The 16,782-nt window shown below is 40.7% G+C and overlaps 1 protein-coding gene across 1 annotated transcript in view; it reads left to right on the top strand.

The window, feature by feature from the left end:
* Nucleotides 1-11,947, top strand: part of DOCK2 (dedicator of cytokinesis 2) — a 430,014-nt gene extending 418,067 nt beyond the window's left edge. The window contains exons 48-52 of the mRNA XM_077327133.1: nucleotides 2-129; nucleotides 1,899-2,073; nucleotides 4,363-4,483; nucleotides 6,191-6,333; nucleotides 11,019-11,947. Of these exons, the coding sequence (XP_077183248.1) occupies nucleotides 2-129; nucleotides 1,899-2,073; nucleotides 4,363-4,483; nucleotides 6,191-6,333; nucleotides 11,019-11,090 (639 nt within the window). The 3' untranslated portion in view covers nucleotides 11,091-11,947. The remainder of the gene's footprint in view (nucleotide 1; nucleotides 130-1,898; nucleotides 2,074-4,362; nucleotides 4,484-6,190; nucleotides 6,334-11,018) is intronic.
* The last annotated feature ends 4,835 nt before the right edge of the window (nucleotides 11,948-16,782 follow it).

The following is a 16,782-nucleotide window of genomic DNA, read 5'->3' as shown; positions in this document are numbered from 1 at the left end:
GCCGGAATTTGATGACAAGAGAGTGGGTCGGCCAACATCTATGCTGAGATCATATCATCAGATGTCTATTATTTCAATGAGCTCCATGAATTCTGACTGTGCTACACCCACCACGCCTGCCTTAGAAAGGTTAGTTCTGTGTTAATCAGCTCTCATTGAGGTGTTCAGGGATGCTGCAGCAAAGTCATTCTAAATTGCTAAACAATAGTCATCATTCCATCATTCAATAGTGAACAATTCAATTTTAAATAGGTTTCAATTTCTGTCAAAAAAACCCCATAGTATTTGACACTGGTCTCAGCTGAGACTAGGAGGAATTTAATCTTTTCATTTTCTTAAAGCAAATGGGTAGAAAGCGAAGCTGTTTCTAAAATTAGCAGTGCTGGGCTGATTAACTGGTTAAGACTGAGAATTTATTCATTGACCTGCCAGGTTGTCTTGTCATTTACACTGCAATCCTAAGCAAAGTTATACTCTTCTATACTCATTGTCTTTTATGGACTTAGAAGGACATAACTCTATTTAGGATCAGATTGCTATATTGTTTTCAGGAGTACTGAGCACATCCAAGAATAATGTAAAAAAATAGTATGTGTGTTTATTTCCCAAATGTGGGGATTACCTTGCTAGATTTCCTTTCCACCTATCTTAGGACACTGATGTGTCTACAAGGGCTTCTTTATGCATTATGGCGTTCAGAGGATGGGTGCAGGGCTCAACTCCTGTGTAACAGTCAGATGTGAGTTGCAGAATCCCCTCAGTTCCAATGCATGTGCTTCCTGATCTGTGACTGTGGCATACAGGAGAAGGGACTTCATGTTTGCTTCCACACCAGTTTTCCTGAAGTGACTACTGAAGTATCTCACATATCTTTTTGCCTCCATAAGTACTTAGAGAAGGTGTTTCTTCAAATTCCTTTTGCAAGCTTTCCCTAAGATGGTGAGCAAGCTCCTCTTGCTTGAGAGGTGTAGTGGTTAGGAGTGCAGACTTGTAATCTGGCATGCTGGATTCGATTCTGTGTTCCCCCACATACAGCCAGTAGGATGACCTTGGGCTCACCACAGCACTGATAAAGCTGTTCTGACCGAGCAGTGATATCAGGGCTCTCTCAGCCACATCCACCTCACAGGGTGTCTGTTGTGGGGAGAGAAAAGGGAAGGCGACTGTAAGCCACTTTGAGACACCTTCGGGTAGAGACAAGCGGCATATAAGAACCAACGCTTCTTCTTCTTGTTGGACTATGCAAGATCTACAGTGTGAATAACTGGACAGAATATAAAGTATTGGAAGATATGTATATATTTAGCATAGAAAGGATAGGAACTTCCTGATGATTTTCAGATTGTTTTCTCCAGTGTCCTGACTGGCTTCTTGTTTCTTGAGTACACTTTCTCCCTGCTTGCCTCCAGAACAGCAGCTGGTCAGAATGACTGCAGACCACAGTTAGGCCTAGTTAGATCTCTCCTCTCCTCTCCTCTCCTCTCCTCTCCTCTCCTCTCCTCTCCTCTCCTCTCCTCTCCTCTCCTCTCCTCTCCTCTTTCTATACATAGTTCTTTCTCTTCATAAATATCAATGACTTTATTCTTCCGGCAGCCTAGTGTTCTGCTCTCTCTGCACATTCAAACTCTGCCAACATAGCTAAACCTAAACTCTTCAGCATCTTCTGTTCATTTTCTTTCCCCTAATTCCACGTTGTTTCAAAAAGTCTACATAGGAGGCTACTTTGCTTAACCTGTTATGATCTTCATTTTCTGCTGCAAACTCAGGAAACCCCATCCTGTGCTTCTCTTATGTAATCAGTCTGCAGTGCAGTACGGGTTGGGACTGTCTTTCAGCCTAGGTAATATTAAGCCATTGGCAGTGTAAGAGAACATTACCTCAATTTACATCTTCTGCAGTTTTGAACTAGAAGCCATGTCACCAAAGGCAATCAAGTCAGAGTCAGCGGAGAATGTACGCCTGATAAGCACCCTGCCTGAGGTTAAGATGAGAAAGCAGAAGCCACGAGGAAAGAGAAACAGTGTGGTTTTGCCAGATGAGAAAGCAGCATCGGAACTTCCTGATATGAAATGTGTATGTACTGTCCTGATGTACTGCATTAACAGTCCTGAAATACAAACTGTCAATCTCCTTATTGGCCAGGAATCTTAAGGACAATATACATCCTTTTAAACTTTTGTTGAAAAGCATGTTTTAATGCAAGTTGCAGGAGATCACTTAGGAATGTTCCTAATGGTATATACAAAAGGAGCCATTTCAGAAGTGAACCAGCACTTTGGGGGGCTGGCCAGGGGCAGATGGACTATTTGGTGGGAGTTAATGCTAGTGATCCAGGGAGAAGCAGCTGGCTGTGGTTTCAGGAACTGTGGTTCCAGCTGGGGTCTTTTCAAGAGAAGTGAGCTCTGCACATTATGAATCTTGTTAAAATTGGGGGGGGGGGGCAGGAATTGTGATAGGATGTAAGTTTGCAAACTGTACTCTGTAAACAGTGCCAAGCTGAAGACTAAATCACTGGCACCTTTTTTGGTACCATCTATCATTTGAGCACTTTGATCACACTAATATATCATCAGCCTGCATTATAGACCTTGGGAACCAAATGTTTTTGAGTCTTAAAAAAATCTGCCATTAAAGCAAAAGCAAAAAACATTTGATAAAAAAGAGCCCTGTCTAAATAAAGATGGGCAGAATTGTCACTAAGAACACAGAGTTATTTCCCAGAACATAAGTTATTTAAAAAATAATCAAAAGAGTATTAGTCTAATTTGTGGCTCACCCCAGGGATAAATTAGTTCTCCTCTGTGGTTGTATACAATGTAAAACATGCAACTTCAAAAGTTTTAAATCTTAAATAGCTGCTTCTTGTGCCTGCTGAGGTCAGAGTTTAATTTTTTTTTCTTTATAGTACCTCATGGCATAAAAATCACTAAAACTAAACATGTGCCTGCCAAACAGTTGCAGAATAGATTCAGATTGTTGTGAGGGTCTGTTTGCCTACTAAAACAAGCAGATGTGGAATAAAGCTGTGGGTGTAACATTTCAGTTATCTGACCTTCTGCATTTATCATATGTCCAGGAGCATACATCTCCAATTAAGTTCAGATAGAGCATAAAACCATGACTTATTGAAGCCAAAAGTAGGTTGTAAAGGCAGGATTTAGCTCATAAACAATCAATCAGATCCTAAACAAATTCTGGTTTCATTGTGACCAAGTGTCTTTTGTAATCAAGTAATATATGAAGACAGCACCAGGGAACAAGCCAGGATGTCTGTATTAATGCACCATGTGAGCCATAGATTTTACTAATAGTGGTTATTAAACCACCTTCAAACCATGGCTGTATATTCTGGTTTGATGGAACCTAGTTAACCGATGCTTGGGTGATCATACCGATCATAATTAGTTTAATCAAGCCCTAATTTTGCATTACATCATTGTGATTTTTCTCCCTCAGCTTTCTATTGGTGGCTTCTCTTGGAGCTATCATTCTGACTCACAATCATACTATAGTAATTTTATCCCCCAACAATTTAGCCATCCATGTAGTGGAAACCACTTCTGGGAGCTTTTACTGGGCCATTCACTGTCGTTTGATATGGCATAATTCAACTAAAACACAAAACTGTTGCTGATCCATGAGAAATGTTTCTGATCTTTCTAGTCTCATGAATTGTTCGCTACCGAAAATGTATGCAGCATTTCCCTTTTACATATAACCCATATCCCATGCCCATAATCTTCCCTGCCCCCATGCAAGTAGACTCAGAACACATCAAAGCTGAATATGTTTAGAGAATGTCAATTTTTTAAATAAGTGGACAGTACATAAATGAATGGAAAGTGAATCCTTTGTAAACCAGAAAAAGGAATGGCTGTCTTTAGGTGTATAATAAACAAACCATCTAGAGCCCAAACTCCTATAAACCTTTTCTTCATCGCTGCCCCTGGGCATGTCCTTTTGGTTTCAACAGGACTTGCTCAGAAGTTCCCAATGGATGTTGATGTTAAAGCACAGTTCACAGTCTATTCAATTCAGTTGAAGAATTTCCTCTGATTTGGATCTCTTCAGATGACATTCCTTGGTCAACATGCTAACTTGTTAGTTTAACTGACATTTAGTTATTAAATTGGGAAGTGTTACGGTATTGTAGTTATGTCAAGAGCAGCTTTATTTGTGAGAAGCCACATTTCATGAATGTATGCCATGAAATAACTGAAAATGATGTTTGTCAGCACAAGGCACACAATCTGGATATAGTAATTTTACCGCATATGTATTCCTTCATAACAACCGTTAAGATTGGATAATTCACTTTCTGAGCCTGGGCACTGTTGCAGTTTTGTTATTGTTGCCACACAGCTGTCAAGAAAATATGAATTTATGAGTGCCACCAACCTTGCTGAACATCTGGCTGTTCCTCAGAAAACATCTGTTCTCAAGCAAATGAGCTTTGCCAGCCGTTCAATGCCAACTATACCAGGTAAGCTGATCTTTTAGAACTGACCTTGTGTTGTGTGTTAAATACAGATAACATAAGACAGGGGTGGCCAAACTGTGGATTTTCAGATGTTCATGCACTACAGTTCCCATGAGTCTCTGCCAGCATGGTCAGTTGGCTGGGGCTCATGGGAATTGTAGTCTGTGGACATCTAGAGATCTAAAGTTTGGCAATCCTTGATATAAGAAGTATATTTAGCACGTTGTAGTCCCTGATTAGACATTTTTTATTGGTGGCCAATTTATTAGTGATTATTATATTATACTAACTAAATATCTAAATCTGTAAAAATCATAGGCTCTCTAGCTTCATGAAGTAACCAAGGAGTGTCTTGAATGAAATATGTACACACAAGCAAATAGCCTGACAGACACTTGTAGTCAAAATACATACAACCTCATATTTCTGTGCTCCCTTAATATTTTAACATCAGCACCTGCCACAAAGAATAAATGCAAAAGTACCGGGAAATTGTTAGACAAGGGGAACACAGGGCAATTGTGGTGGAGGCTTATTTCATGTTTACCTTTTTATAGAGATGAAACTACCACAGTAAAGATTAACTTTCTTTTGCTATACTACCACACATATGCCCTACTTGTTTAAGGGAGGTTTCCAGTGGACTGTCTGATGCTTTCTCTCCCATATACACCATCAAAATATCATCCAAATATTAGGCACATGAGGTTTTATGATTGATCTTGTTGCATTTTTGGATGCATTCCCAGCATCACCTTGGGAGTTGGGCATGCCTTCATTAAATTAGCTTTGACCCAGCACAATCTCTAGGTGCTGAGATGTTTTTTCTTGAAGTGAGATAGACTGATCTGATCAACTGTCCTGATTAGTGTATACCAGGAATAGACTGTAAGGCACAAGCATCTTTTTTTCCCTTGTAGTCTCAATAAGGGCTGAAAATATACTGAGTAAAGAAACTATTTTCTCAGTCTTTGAAAAAGAACATTGCTTCCTCAGTGAGTTTGTCAAAGTGGTGCCAGAGCAATTTGTCCTCATATTTTAATATGGAGTGGAATATTTGTTGACAGAATTCTTTCTTGAGTGGATGCACAAAGAAACATGACGACATCAAATTCTTGTCAAGTTCTCTTAAAATGAACATGTTGTTTCCCCTTAAGGTTCATATTTAATATGAATTATGCCAGTACTTCAGGGGCTACCAACTTTTTTGACCCTGTGGAATTTTGAAATTTGGATATGGAGTGTTGTATGGCTGCCTCAAAATGGCTACCAAAGGAAGTGAAGCAAGCCATAGAATTATTGCCACAGTTTACCTCCAGACACACAGTAATTTGTGCTGAGGTGGCAGCTACTGCCAAAGCAATGTTCTTAAAAAGCTGCACAGCCATTCAAAGGGGCTATATCCCTTCTTCCTGTCAGCTCAATTTCTATATGGAGGGGTATTTCTGTGTGGAGGAAGGATGTTGAATCACATGAACCTCAAGTTGCAGTCTAAAGTCATACAATCTAGTCACAGGTTTACCATCTCAGAACTAGGAGTCAGATGTAGTATTCCAGGCTGCCTGTTAATTACACTGTTTCATTAAAGCTGATTTCACCTCATGCTATGTTTTCTCCATGCAAACATTTGGATCCCCCCCTCCCCCCAAAAAATAATTAGTATGCACTCTGCCTTGCTCCTTGATTGTGAATGTGTGTGCTGTTTTAAAGCGATGACGCTGTCAGTGTGCAACCCATCACTCGAGGATCCAAATGCATCTCCGAGAATGAGTCAGTCAAGCATCCCTCCTGTCTTGGAACCAGACCGGAAAACTATGAAGAAGAAGAAAGTGAATCAGTACTTCAAGACAATAGTAAGTAAATTTTCAGGTGCCAGTGATCTAATCAATTCAGGGAGCTGAAATGAAATACCCAGTGCTAGTATGTAGGTGGGGTGGGGTGGGGAACCTGTATCAAAACAATGAAACGTGACAATGAGGTCTCCATACACCAGACACAAAGGCTAATGCCCTGATCATATTCTTGTCCTTCTATATATGGGTTTAACATTGGCAGTTGTGAGTTCTGACATTTACCAAATCCCATATGACAATCTAGACAGCTAGAGTGTTGAACTCAAGGTATTCAATGATGAGTAACTGAGCAGTGGTTTCTCCATTTCCCCAATTTTTTCCAAGCAAATTTTGCAGCTTGACTGATGGTATATTAAAACAGTAGGTGGGGAGACAGAAACTACCACCTGAGAAAAACCTTATCATGAAGTGTATTTGATTGCATTTTTCATTCTTATCTGTTATGCAGTTGTGTATAGCATTAACACATGAAGACTCAATGGATCTCCATGTATTCTTTTGGCTGAATGACTATGTTGGCTCTCCCAGTCAAATCTTGACATTTTGTTAATGTTTTATAATTTCATATAGAATCACAGAGTTGGAAGGGGTCATATACGCTATCCCTGCTCATATGGATCATATGGCATAGGCAGTTACTCATCAGCAGTACCAAAAAAGCATTTTTCTAATTATACACTATACTTGGTAGTGTAATGGCTATACGTATTCTGGAGTAGTTAACCTAAAGCAATTAATCCCCAAACAGTTACACGAGCTGGAATGATGTACAAACACTGATAACTAGTTACCATCAGTGAACTGAAGAGAAACACTCTTTCTGTAGATATTTATGGAGATACTAACAATAGAATCATAGAATTGGAAGGAGCCATACAGGCCATCTAGTCCAACCCCCTGCTCAATGCAGGATCAGTCTAAAGAATCCAGGATAAGTATCTGTCCAGCCACTGCTTGACGGCTACCTGTGGGAGAGAGCTCACCACTTCCTTAGGCAGATGATTCCACTGCTGGATTACTCTTACTGTGAAAATTTTTTTCCTGGGATCTAGCTGGTACTATTCTATATGTAGTTTTGACCCGTTACTGCAGGTCCTGTCCTCTGCTGTCACCAGGAACCACTTCCTGCCCTCTTCCAAGAGTCAACCGTTCAGATACTAAAAGAGAGCTATCATGTCCCCTCTCAACCTCCTCTTCTCCAGGCCACATTTCTCCAATGCTGCAATTCCTGTGCAGCTCTAGGCAAAACTTCCATCAGTTTCAATACAAGAACAGCTCAGTTTTTCAAATAACATACACAGCTTAGTCTGCTAAGCTTATAGTACACATCTATTTAAAATTGATATGAATCAGAGCTTTCAAAATCAGCCTTTGGATTCTGTGTGTGTGTAAAATCTGGCATTAAAAAATTATGATAGCTAGTAATGCTGGAGCAAGAGGTATTTATAGTGGTGCTGTCGAGGATGGCAAATCATGCTCTTAAATTTTCACTGTCAACCTGAAATGCTGAAACTCTTCCAATGACAGTTTTTCCAGTTCACAACGTGCTTTTAAAGACAGCTCACATGGCATGTTTCTGTTTTATTTTGGGATAGTCACCTTAAAAACAATTCCTTTGCATTCATGTAGTGCTTTCAAGTTCTCAATGCATCCTGCTCATACATTATTTTTGTAGTCCTTGTAAAAAATCCATCCTACTGGCTGAAATGAGAATTTAAACTGGGAATCCTCAGGTCATTGTTTACAGTCTATTATGCTAAACCAGTTCTTAGCTAAGAGAAGTACCTGTCATTGAGCTTTGTAACTGTTTCATAGTGAAAAAAATGTTAAAGGTTTTAATCTTACTATAAGTACCAATAAACAAAAGCTTTTAATTGGAATTTGATATTTATATTGGCCCCCCAAAGTGAAATACATCTGGGTACATTTATTCAAAAGGTCATTTCTACATAGGTTAGTTGCCCTGGATAAGATGCTGTTGGGGCCTGTTCTCTCTCTCCTCCCCCCCCCTCTGCTTCCTCATAGAATGGGGATGCATTAAGGTGCCTTCTGTGTTTTCCCTGGCTTCCCCTCTCTCTTTCCCAGGTGGGTTTTGCCCCAAATTTCTGGAAAGGCAGCAAAGCCTAAATGGCTGCCATGTAAGCAGAATAGTATTTTCCTGGTCCTGTACAAACAGCAGCCATTTCCCCCACAGAGGCTCTTTCTTTCTCCTACCATTTTGACTTTTTAATTGACAACTGTCACTACATTGATATACTAATATAACAAGATGGGTAGCAGGTTCCCTGAATCCCCAGATTTCATTATTTTTTTAAAAGTAAGTTTCTAGCACATTTGGTTTCAGGACTGTGGAAGGAAAGGCACATTTTCACAATGAAAGAAGCTAGCTTGGTGCAGTGGTTAAGAGCAGCAGCTTCTAATTTGGCGAGCCATGCTTGATTCCCTGTTCCTCCACATGCAGCCACCTGGGTAACCATGGGCTAATCATAGTCCTGTTAGAAGCTGTTCTCACAGAGCAGTCTCTCCCAGAGCTCTCTCAGCCCCACCTCCCTCTGTGTCTGTTGTGGGGAGAGGAAGGGAAGGCAATTGTAAGCTGCTTTGAGACTCCTTCAGGCAATGAAAAGTAGGGTATAAAAAACAACTCTTCTTCTAGAAGAAGAATTCAGAGAACTGAAAAAAAAACCTGGTGATGAAGGGATGGGGAAGGGGTCACAACTGCTGGGAGACCAGGACAGGGAATCCTGTCATGTGCAAGTCTCATGGCTGCTGTGCTGTATGGGCAACCGTAGCAGCAGCAGTTGAAACAACTGTCCCTGTGTGTTCCGCACAGGAAAATCCAGCTGCCAAAGCACATTGAAAGTGCATTATCCTGTGTGTGCAGACTAGGCCTGGAAGACACCAGGGCTTGTTCTCTTCAGAGGGATGGCAACCTCAGTAATATTTGTTTATTAAAATATTTATACCTCCCCTTTTCTCTTGACTGAAGGTGGTAACTTTCAGCACTATGTCTTTCTAAGCCCATTTAGCTTATTAATTAAAATAATTATGCCTAGCTTTACCCTTAGGCTCAGGGTAGCTTATACTTCCAAAACTTAAAATTAAGAAAATATATCGCAAAACACAATTTGTCCCTCCTCCAGTACATGCCTGCAGTTTAAACCCTATAAAAAGCCCTCATATATTAAAAGGCCTTACAGAGCCTCCTAACTTGGCAGTCAGAAAGCTAGTTGGTTGCATTCACTTCAAATGGATTTAGGAGGAGGCAGCTCTGTTTATGATGACACTGCCAATTTTTTGTTTTCCCCTGATTTCTTTCTTTACTCGAAGGCTGATCTTAAATCTAATTCTGTGTTTGTAATGATGCTTAAATACTGGGCAGTGTCCTACGTACTGTTTGTATGCAAAATGACCAACTTGACCTGGGCCTTTTGGTGCCAAGCAGAAGTACAACTGTAAGGGTCTGAGGAGGGTCAAGGAGAGAAAACGGATTCCTTTCCTCAGTGGGTTTTGCTTGGAGAAAAGGAAGAATTTCACTGCCTTGCCCTACCCAACCCAGCTCCTACCTCCCAACAGCACAACCATTCGACAATTTGGTCCCATGACTCTGGAAATTATACCCAAAATGTGGTTCAAAATACTGCCCGTTATGTTTGCAACAATTATTATTAAAATACTAAGTGATGAGCAGGGTACAGTTAAATATCTCTGAATCCCTGAGCGTGAAGCTTTCAACAAACATAAAGAGCGGAGTGAAGCAACGATGCAGCCAGCATACTGTATACTGTCTGATGTGCATTGCCGCACCCACAATGACGATGTGTAAAAGAAGAATACGTATTAAACTTAGAGTTGCTAACTCTGGGTTGAGAAATTCCTGGAGCCTGGGGAGGGAAAGGTTTGAAGAGGAGAGGAGCCTCAGAGAGGCATAAGGCCATATAGGCCACCCTCTAAAGCTGTCATTTCTCCAGTGAAAGCGTAATCTGGAAATCAATTGTAATTGCAGCCCCTGCATCTATTGGTTTCAGTTTTACAAAATCACCAGGCATTTTCTAACCCAGAGCTGACATCCCTGGTCTGAATTTTTTTATTATGGGTATCCTACAGTCCTTTTGAATTTTGCCCAGTTAGGATATCCCATGAGGGTACAGGCCCAAGAAGAGTTATCCTCCATGAAAACCAGTGGGAAATAATAAAAAATAGAGGTTATGAAAATTAAACAACAACAATAATAAAAAAAACATACAAAACAACCCAATAATAGAACACCCCCTTTTGGGATTAACAATAATCCAAAAAAATTAATAAACTTCCATGTATCAGTCTACTGGCTTTTGTTCTCCTTCCACCTTCCAAAAATAGAAAGGTATGGCACAGTGACCTTGGCAACTTGAAAGCAAATGCAATGGTAAACACTTGGGGTTAACACTTTAGAACTTCTTCACACCATGCATTTATGACGCAGCTGAAAGCAGTACCAAATAATGTTATGAACAAGTGCAAATTTTTGCATAGGCCAAAGTAGCAGAAATGTTTTCTCATGTAAATCCCAGGCCTAATAGTAACTGCTGTGTTTTAGCACAGATTACGTTTGTTAAATCTAGTTCACAGTTCCTTACTATGTATACTTAAAGCAAAAACTGGGAGAAACATGTTGACATGCAGCATTGTTTTCCTTTTCTACTCAGTACAAACCCAAACAACCTGAAGAAGGGAAGCAGGCTGCGGAGCGGCAGTCCGATTTATCCACAGAACTATGAATACGTTCTGTCATTGCCAAGAGAAGTGCCTTCCTAGTAAGTGGAACAATGAAATCCCAAAGAAGAAATGAGGACTCATTTAAGGGAAGTTTGATATTAAATACAAAGCCTTTGCACAACCTGTTCATTTATTGTTTTAATTCTTGCATTTTTGGATCATGGACATGCATGGATTCAAATCAAATCAAATTTATTTGATACAGCACTGTGGCCAGATAACATGCATGGATTAAACCAGGCTTTCTCATGCCTGGGGTTTCTTGATGGCTCTGGAAAGATTTCCTGAATGGGTGCGTGTTAATTCATTTTTATATATTTTTAAAATTTTGTTAAACATTAATCAGGTGATATGACCATAAATGGTCATGTTGATTCCACCCCCACCCCTCCAAGGGCCAATGATGGGATTGGATGGAATGGGAAGGGAAGGGAAGGGGCCCCAAGTGGGCATGTATATAACTATGCTTTTCAACCATATTCTGCACATGTATGCCATTTCTGGGGTTTCTTGAAGCCTGAAGAATATTTCAGAGGATTATTAATCGTAAAAAGCTGAGAAAGGCTGGATTAAGCATTTAAAATACTCACTGTTATATTGCAGAGTGCTATAAAGAACTATAAAGTACAGGAGTTCTTGTTAATTTGAGTGGGGTTGAGAATTCTGCTTATGCAATGAGACATCATGACAAGCCTGCACTTACCATATGCGTAGAATATAAAGCAGATTTTCCACAGTCTGGATGCATTGCACTTGTACTTGTATACATGCTTACTTCAGAGTCCCATAGCATATATAGGATTCCTGACTAACTGACTTGGTAAACTGGATCTCAATAAAGCTTTGTTCTGTACACTCACTGACTTGCATATGTTTGCGCTTAATTTCCAACATGGTTTACAGATTGACTGACCATGCTTTATTAAAAGGATAAATACTGTGTGCCACTTATGTGCCTTATACCAAGTTACCCCATGAGTTTATTGTCTACTTGTGGGCAGTGACTTTCCTGGGTCATGTCTAAAAGTCTTTCAAATATCCTACTGCCTTTAACTGGAGATGATGGTATTTGAACCTGGGACCTCTGCATACAAAGCAGATGCTCTACCATTGTACCACACCCCCCACCCCAATTCCAGAAACACATACATCAGAGTGAGTTATTTTCTTCTTATACCCAGTCCAAACCTAAAGGACCCAAAAAGAGTTTAAGCCAATGGTAATTCTTTTGCATCTGACATGTTTTCCAGACTTAAGATGAAAAATCCTCTTACTTTCTTTAGGTACAGTGTCCATAAATTTGCTGTCCTTGTAATTTAGCAATAAAACATTACAATTTTTCTTTCACAACACTGGAATTTGTCCAAATCATTATGCATTCTACATATTAATCTCTCCTTCCTGGCAACAGAACTAGCCCTAGATTTTGGGTTCAAATATAACTGTTCATACTTTTCTGACTTGAATCTGGTTCTTCTTTTCAGTTTTACATGGATTTTTTTTCACATAACCAGTCCTTTTTAAAAACTCAACGCATTCAAATGTATGTGAGTTTACTATGAAGTATCACCATTTAACTATGTCAAAATATTAATTTGCTTGTGTTGTTTCTGGTTTCAGTAACTACACTGTGATTTAATAAACCATGCCAGATATGGGAGTTTAAAATATGCATTTTGTTATTTGCTTGCTCTATTATGCAAGGTACAAACTTCCATTCATGCATCATGGCTCTATGGATGTCTAAAAGCCTTCTTCATCGTACAAACTGGTATTCTGACCTCTTGTGCTCTAGGCTACTCCTTACAGATTATGACATTAGGTCAGCACTAGATGCAAATCCACACAGAGTACCAATTCAACAGCAATCACTGCCATAGTCTTCCTACCCAAAGGTAACTGCAGATTCATCAGACAGAGCAATGCATTTTTTATATGGACCACTTTGGACCTTCACGGAATCATCCTCTCTTTCAGTTGGCTATCCAGCCTCTGTTTAAAGTTTTTTAAAGATGGAGAACCCACCACCTCCTGAGGAAGCCTGTTCCACTGAGAAATTGCTCTAACTGTCAGGAACTGCTATATGGGGATGAGGTCCAGAGTAATGAACTCAGTCCCTGGGTCCCTCTTCAAGGCTGCTTGCCTCCATGGCATCTTGCAGGAAGTGGAGGGTCCCTCATCCAAGTCCTCTGGCTACTGGTGTCTGCTCTCCTCTGGGGCAGGCATCCTCACCTTTAACTTAAGGCTATGAGCCACACGTTTTGGACAACCAGTGCCATCCCCCTCTCCATAGATGCCTCTAAGCTCGTTGAAGTAGGGGTAAGTTACCAGTGTTGCTCCAGAGACCTTGTTGCAGGTAACACAATAAAAGTATTACTGCCTGAGGTTCTTTGTTTTTGTGCAGCACTCGAGCCCTCTCTGATTGTTCCCCAGAGCTCTCATTTTGCACGCCACCTCCTTGAACACCTCCCGATTCCATTGAGAGCCTCCTGGACCTTCTCATCAGAAAATATGGCCAGGAGGTCTCTAACCTTGTTGTCCCTTCATGTTGGTCCCCTTGTACCAGCTGTAGAGGGCATGGAGGAAGCCTGAGAGGTGGAGGCGAAGGATGGTGCTTGCAAGCTGGAATCCATCTTGGCTGTGCAGCTGCTTGCAGAAAATGGCTGGCAACTGAGCTTGTAGGCTCTTCTCTCTTCCCACCTTGTACTGCCCAAGGGTATTCTCGACTACTGATTGGGTTGATAGCCTTGCTGGCCAAGTTGATTGGGCCACAAGGATCATGAGTTGGCTTTCTTTGTCCCTGGCAACATTTCTCTTCTCTGTGGAGCATGCAGCTGCTTCTATTTCATGTCGTGGCAGAGCTATGCATACATGATGCCATGGCACAGCAAATGACAAAGAAAAAAATGTGTGTGTTCTAAGCTCAGAAGAAATGCCCCCATAACACAGAAGCCAGGTGATGGGTAAGAAGTCTCCCACATAAAATCCCTGTCCTGACTTATTCATCTTCTAAGGAATCAAAACAAATAAATGTGTCTAGGCGATTATTGCCACCAACCGCCAACATAAGCATGTGCCCTTAAATGACGAAATTTCTGTGAATTCATTTTATTTCCTTGAATGTATTACTGTTCACTTTGCTTGACACTGCAATTTTAAAATGATTTTTTGTTTGCTGTTTCACATCTGCACGGACATGTAATGCATACTGCACTGTTATTTTTTTAGATTCTGCGGCCAGGAACCAGGGAGAGGGAGGCGGGTGCGAGGGTGGGACATTGCTGCCTAGACTATCATATGTTTCCCCCTCCATACCGGCAAACCCCTGGTTGCTTTCTGGTTGCTCACCAATGGGACACACAGTTGAGGGTGGCAAATCGAGTTTTGGCACTTTCATGGGGTTGCCTTAAAAATAGCTTTTCTTCCAGGTTTTGTCCTGGGGAAAGTTAGTTCTTCACTGAAAAGGGTATTGTCTTTGATTTGGATAGCTTCATGAATCCTTGGCAGATATGGCAAGAAAGAACATGTGCTTATCCAAAGATAAATGTAAAAGAAAAGTTTGGTGAGTTGCCTCTGAGCAAATTTATTTGGTATTAGGGGAACTCCAGCTTGGCATTTGAAGGGTCATATTTGTCTGTATGTTCTTCTGCTGATATTTAGGCCAGAGTTGCAAAAAGGCAATGAGAAGAACAGAGACAAATCAGTTAGCAAGTACACAGGATAGGATCCTAAAAACATGACAGGAGAAGGAGCTTCAACAGCTGAAAGTACTGCCATTTGGCCTTTTTGGGTAACCCACAAGTTTGCATGTGGGCTGTTGCAGATTGGGAAAACGTTTGACAGAAAGGCTAAAGCCATGGGTTGGATCCCGTTTAAATTATGTATGAGAAATAGTGATTTCCTGTCTCCTCCCTATAACTGATGTTTCAGAAACCCCATAAATGGTGTTCAAGGAGGGCCCTCTAGGAGCAGCATGAGGAGGTAGTAGGTGGAATTGTCCCTCCCATTACATACGGCAGTACTTTCCAGAAGATTTAACCCCAGACAATGCCACAATCATGATCTAGACTTGCATACAGGTGGAAATTGAGGATACTCACATGTGATTGTTAGGCAGGACACTGGACTTGGGACAAAACTTATCTGCTGTCTTGGGGATCCTAAATTTGTTGGAAAGAGAGCCTACAATTGCTTTAGATATATAATAAACCTATGTATTCCATAATGTCTGAATGAGAACTATGGTGCCTACACTCAAGTACACACCGGTATGTAGACCAGAGCTGATTGCCTTCTGCTGTTAATAAGCATGATTGCTTTTGAAATAACCTTATAAAATATGTTAGACGTTGGATTCTTGTGCATTATAGTCCCCAAGCTCCCTCTCAGTGGCAACAACAAAAAATGTGCTGCAGTTCCAGATGTCCTTGTTGCTAAACATCACATTTTAAAATTTCCATTGGAAGGATGATCTCATGCTGCTTGTTTCAGTGATATCAGATCTTGCAGAGTTTTCACACAGTCCATGAATCATCCCAACACCAGGAAGTGTAGAATGAATAAGTTAATATTTTTGGCCATCAGATTTGGTAAGCATTTTTCATTGCTTAACATTCTTTGTTTAATATGCCTTCTTTTCAAGCTCCTGTGAAGTTTGCACAGCCATATCACTTAATGGTACTGCTAAAATATTCATAAAGAAACTAGAGGTGTCAATTTGAAGATAGCTCCTTGCCTGAGGAAGAGACAGCATGTGACTCTTGGCTTAGCTTGTTTCTTTAGCATTGCATATCCCAAATGTGTTTTGGGAAATGGATAATACTCTGCCGCACAGTAAATTAGTCAACCATATTCATTTGTAATGAGATATTCCAACTTCCAGGTAGAACCTGGGGATCTTCTGGAATCTTCAGTCTACAGAGATCAGTTCCCCAGATAAAATGGATGATTTGGAGGGTGGACTGTATGGCACTGTATCTCCCTGAGGTCCCTGTCCATCCCAGGGTCCATTCCCATTCTGAATCCTGCAGCCCCAATCCCCTCCTAATAATAGCAGGACTTAGCAACCTAATTCGTAATTTACTGTTTATGTGACTTAAAAAATTCAGTTAGCAGGCTGAACCTAGCTCTTCAGCTAAGAAAAAGTACCAAGTCTCTTAATACCTCAAAATACTTGCATGTCCTTGCTTGCGGACATTTATGGTTATCTAGCTGTTCACTGTATGATGCTGGACATGGATCATTGGTCTGATCTAACACAGAAGACCCTCCATTGCTGAATGGAGATTTGAACCAAGGTCTTCCCATTCCTAGACCGTCTGTCTGTCCATCTACCACATGGGCCTACTATGGGCTCAACAAAGACTGAGTTCACAGGCACCAGTTTTCCTTTTCAAATAATAGAATCATAGAGTTGGAAGGGACCTCCTGGGGTCATCTAGTCCAACCCCTGCACTATGCAGGACACTCACAACCCTATCGTGCATCCACTGCAACCTGCCACCCCTTTTAGCCTGTGAGGAAAATTATCTGGATGAGTATTACACACATTTACTTCCCAGGGGTCTTTTATTCAATGGCAGTGGACTAAGAGAATTCCTGTAATTCATAAGTTCCTCTAGGTTTGTTTTCATGTAATATATAAACTGCTTTTTGTGTTTCCTACATCTGGCATTCAAATGTAGAATACAGTCA

The sequence above is a fragment of the Paroedura picta genome, chromosome 3 (genome assembly GCF_049243985.1).
Source record: "Paroedura picta isolate Pp20150507F chromosome 3, Ppicta_v3.0, whole genome shotgun sequence".
Classification (NCBI taxonomy): Eukaryota; Metazoa; Chordata; class Lepidosauria; order Squamata; family Gekkonidae; genus Paroedura; species Paroedura picta.
Note: the sequence above shows the minus strand (reverse complement) of the source record. Positions and strands in the feature narration are given on the sequence as shown.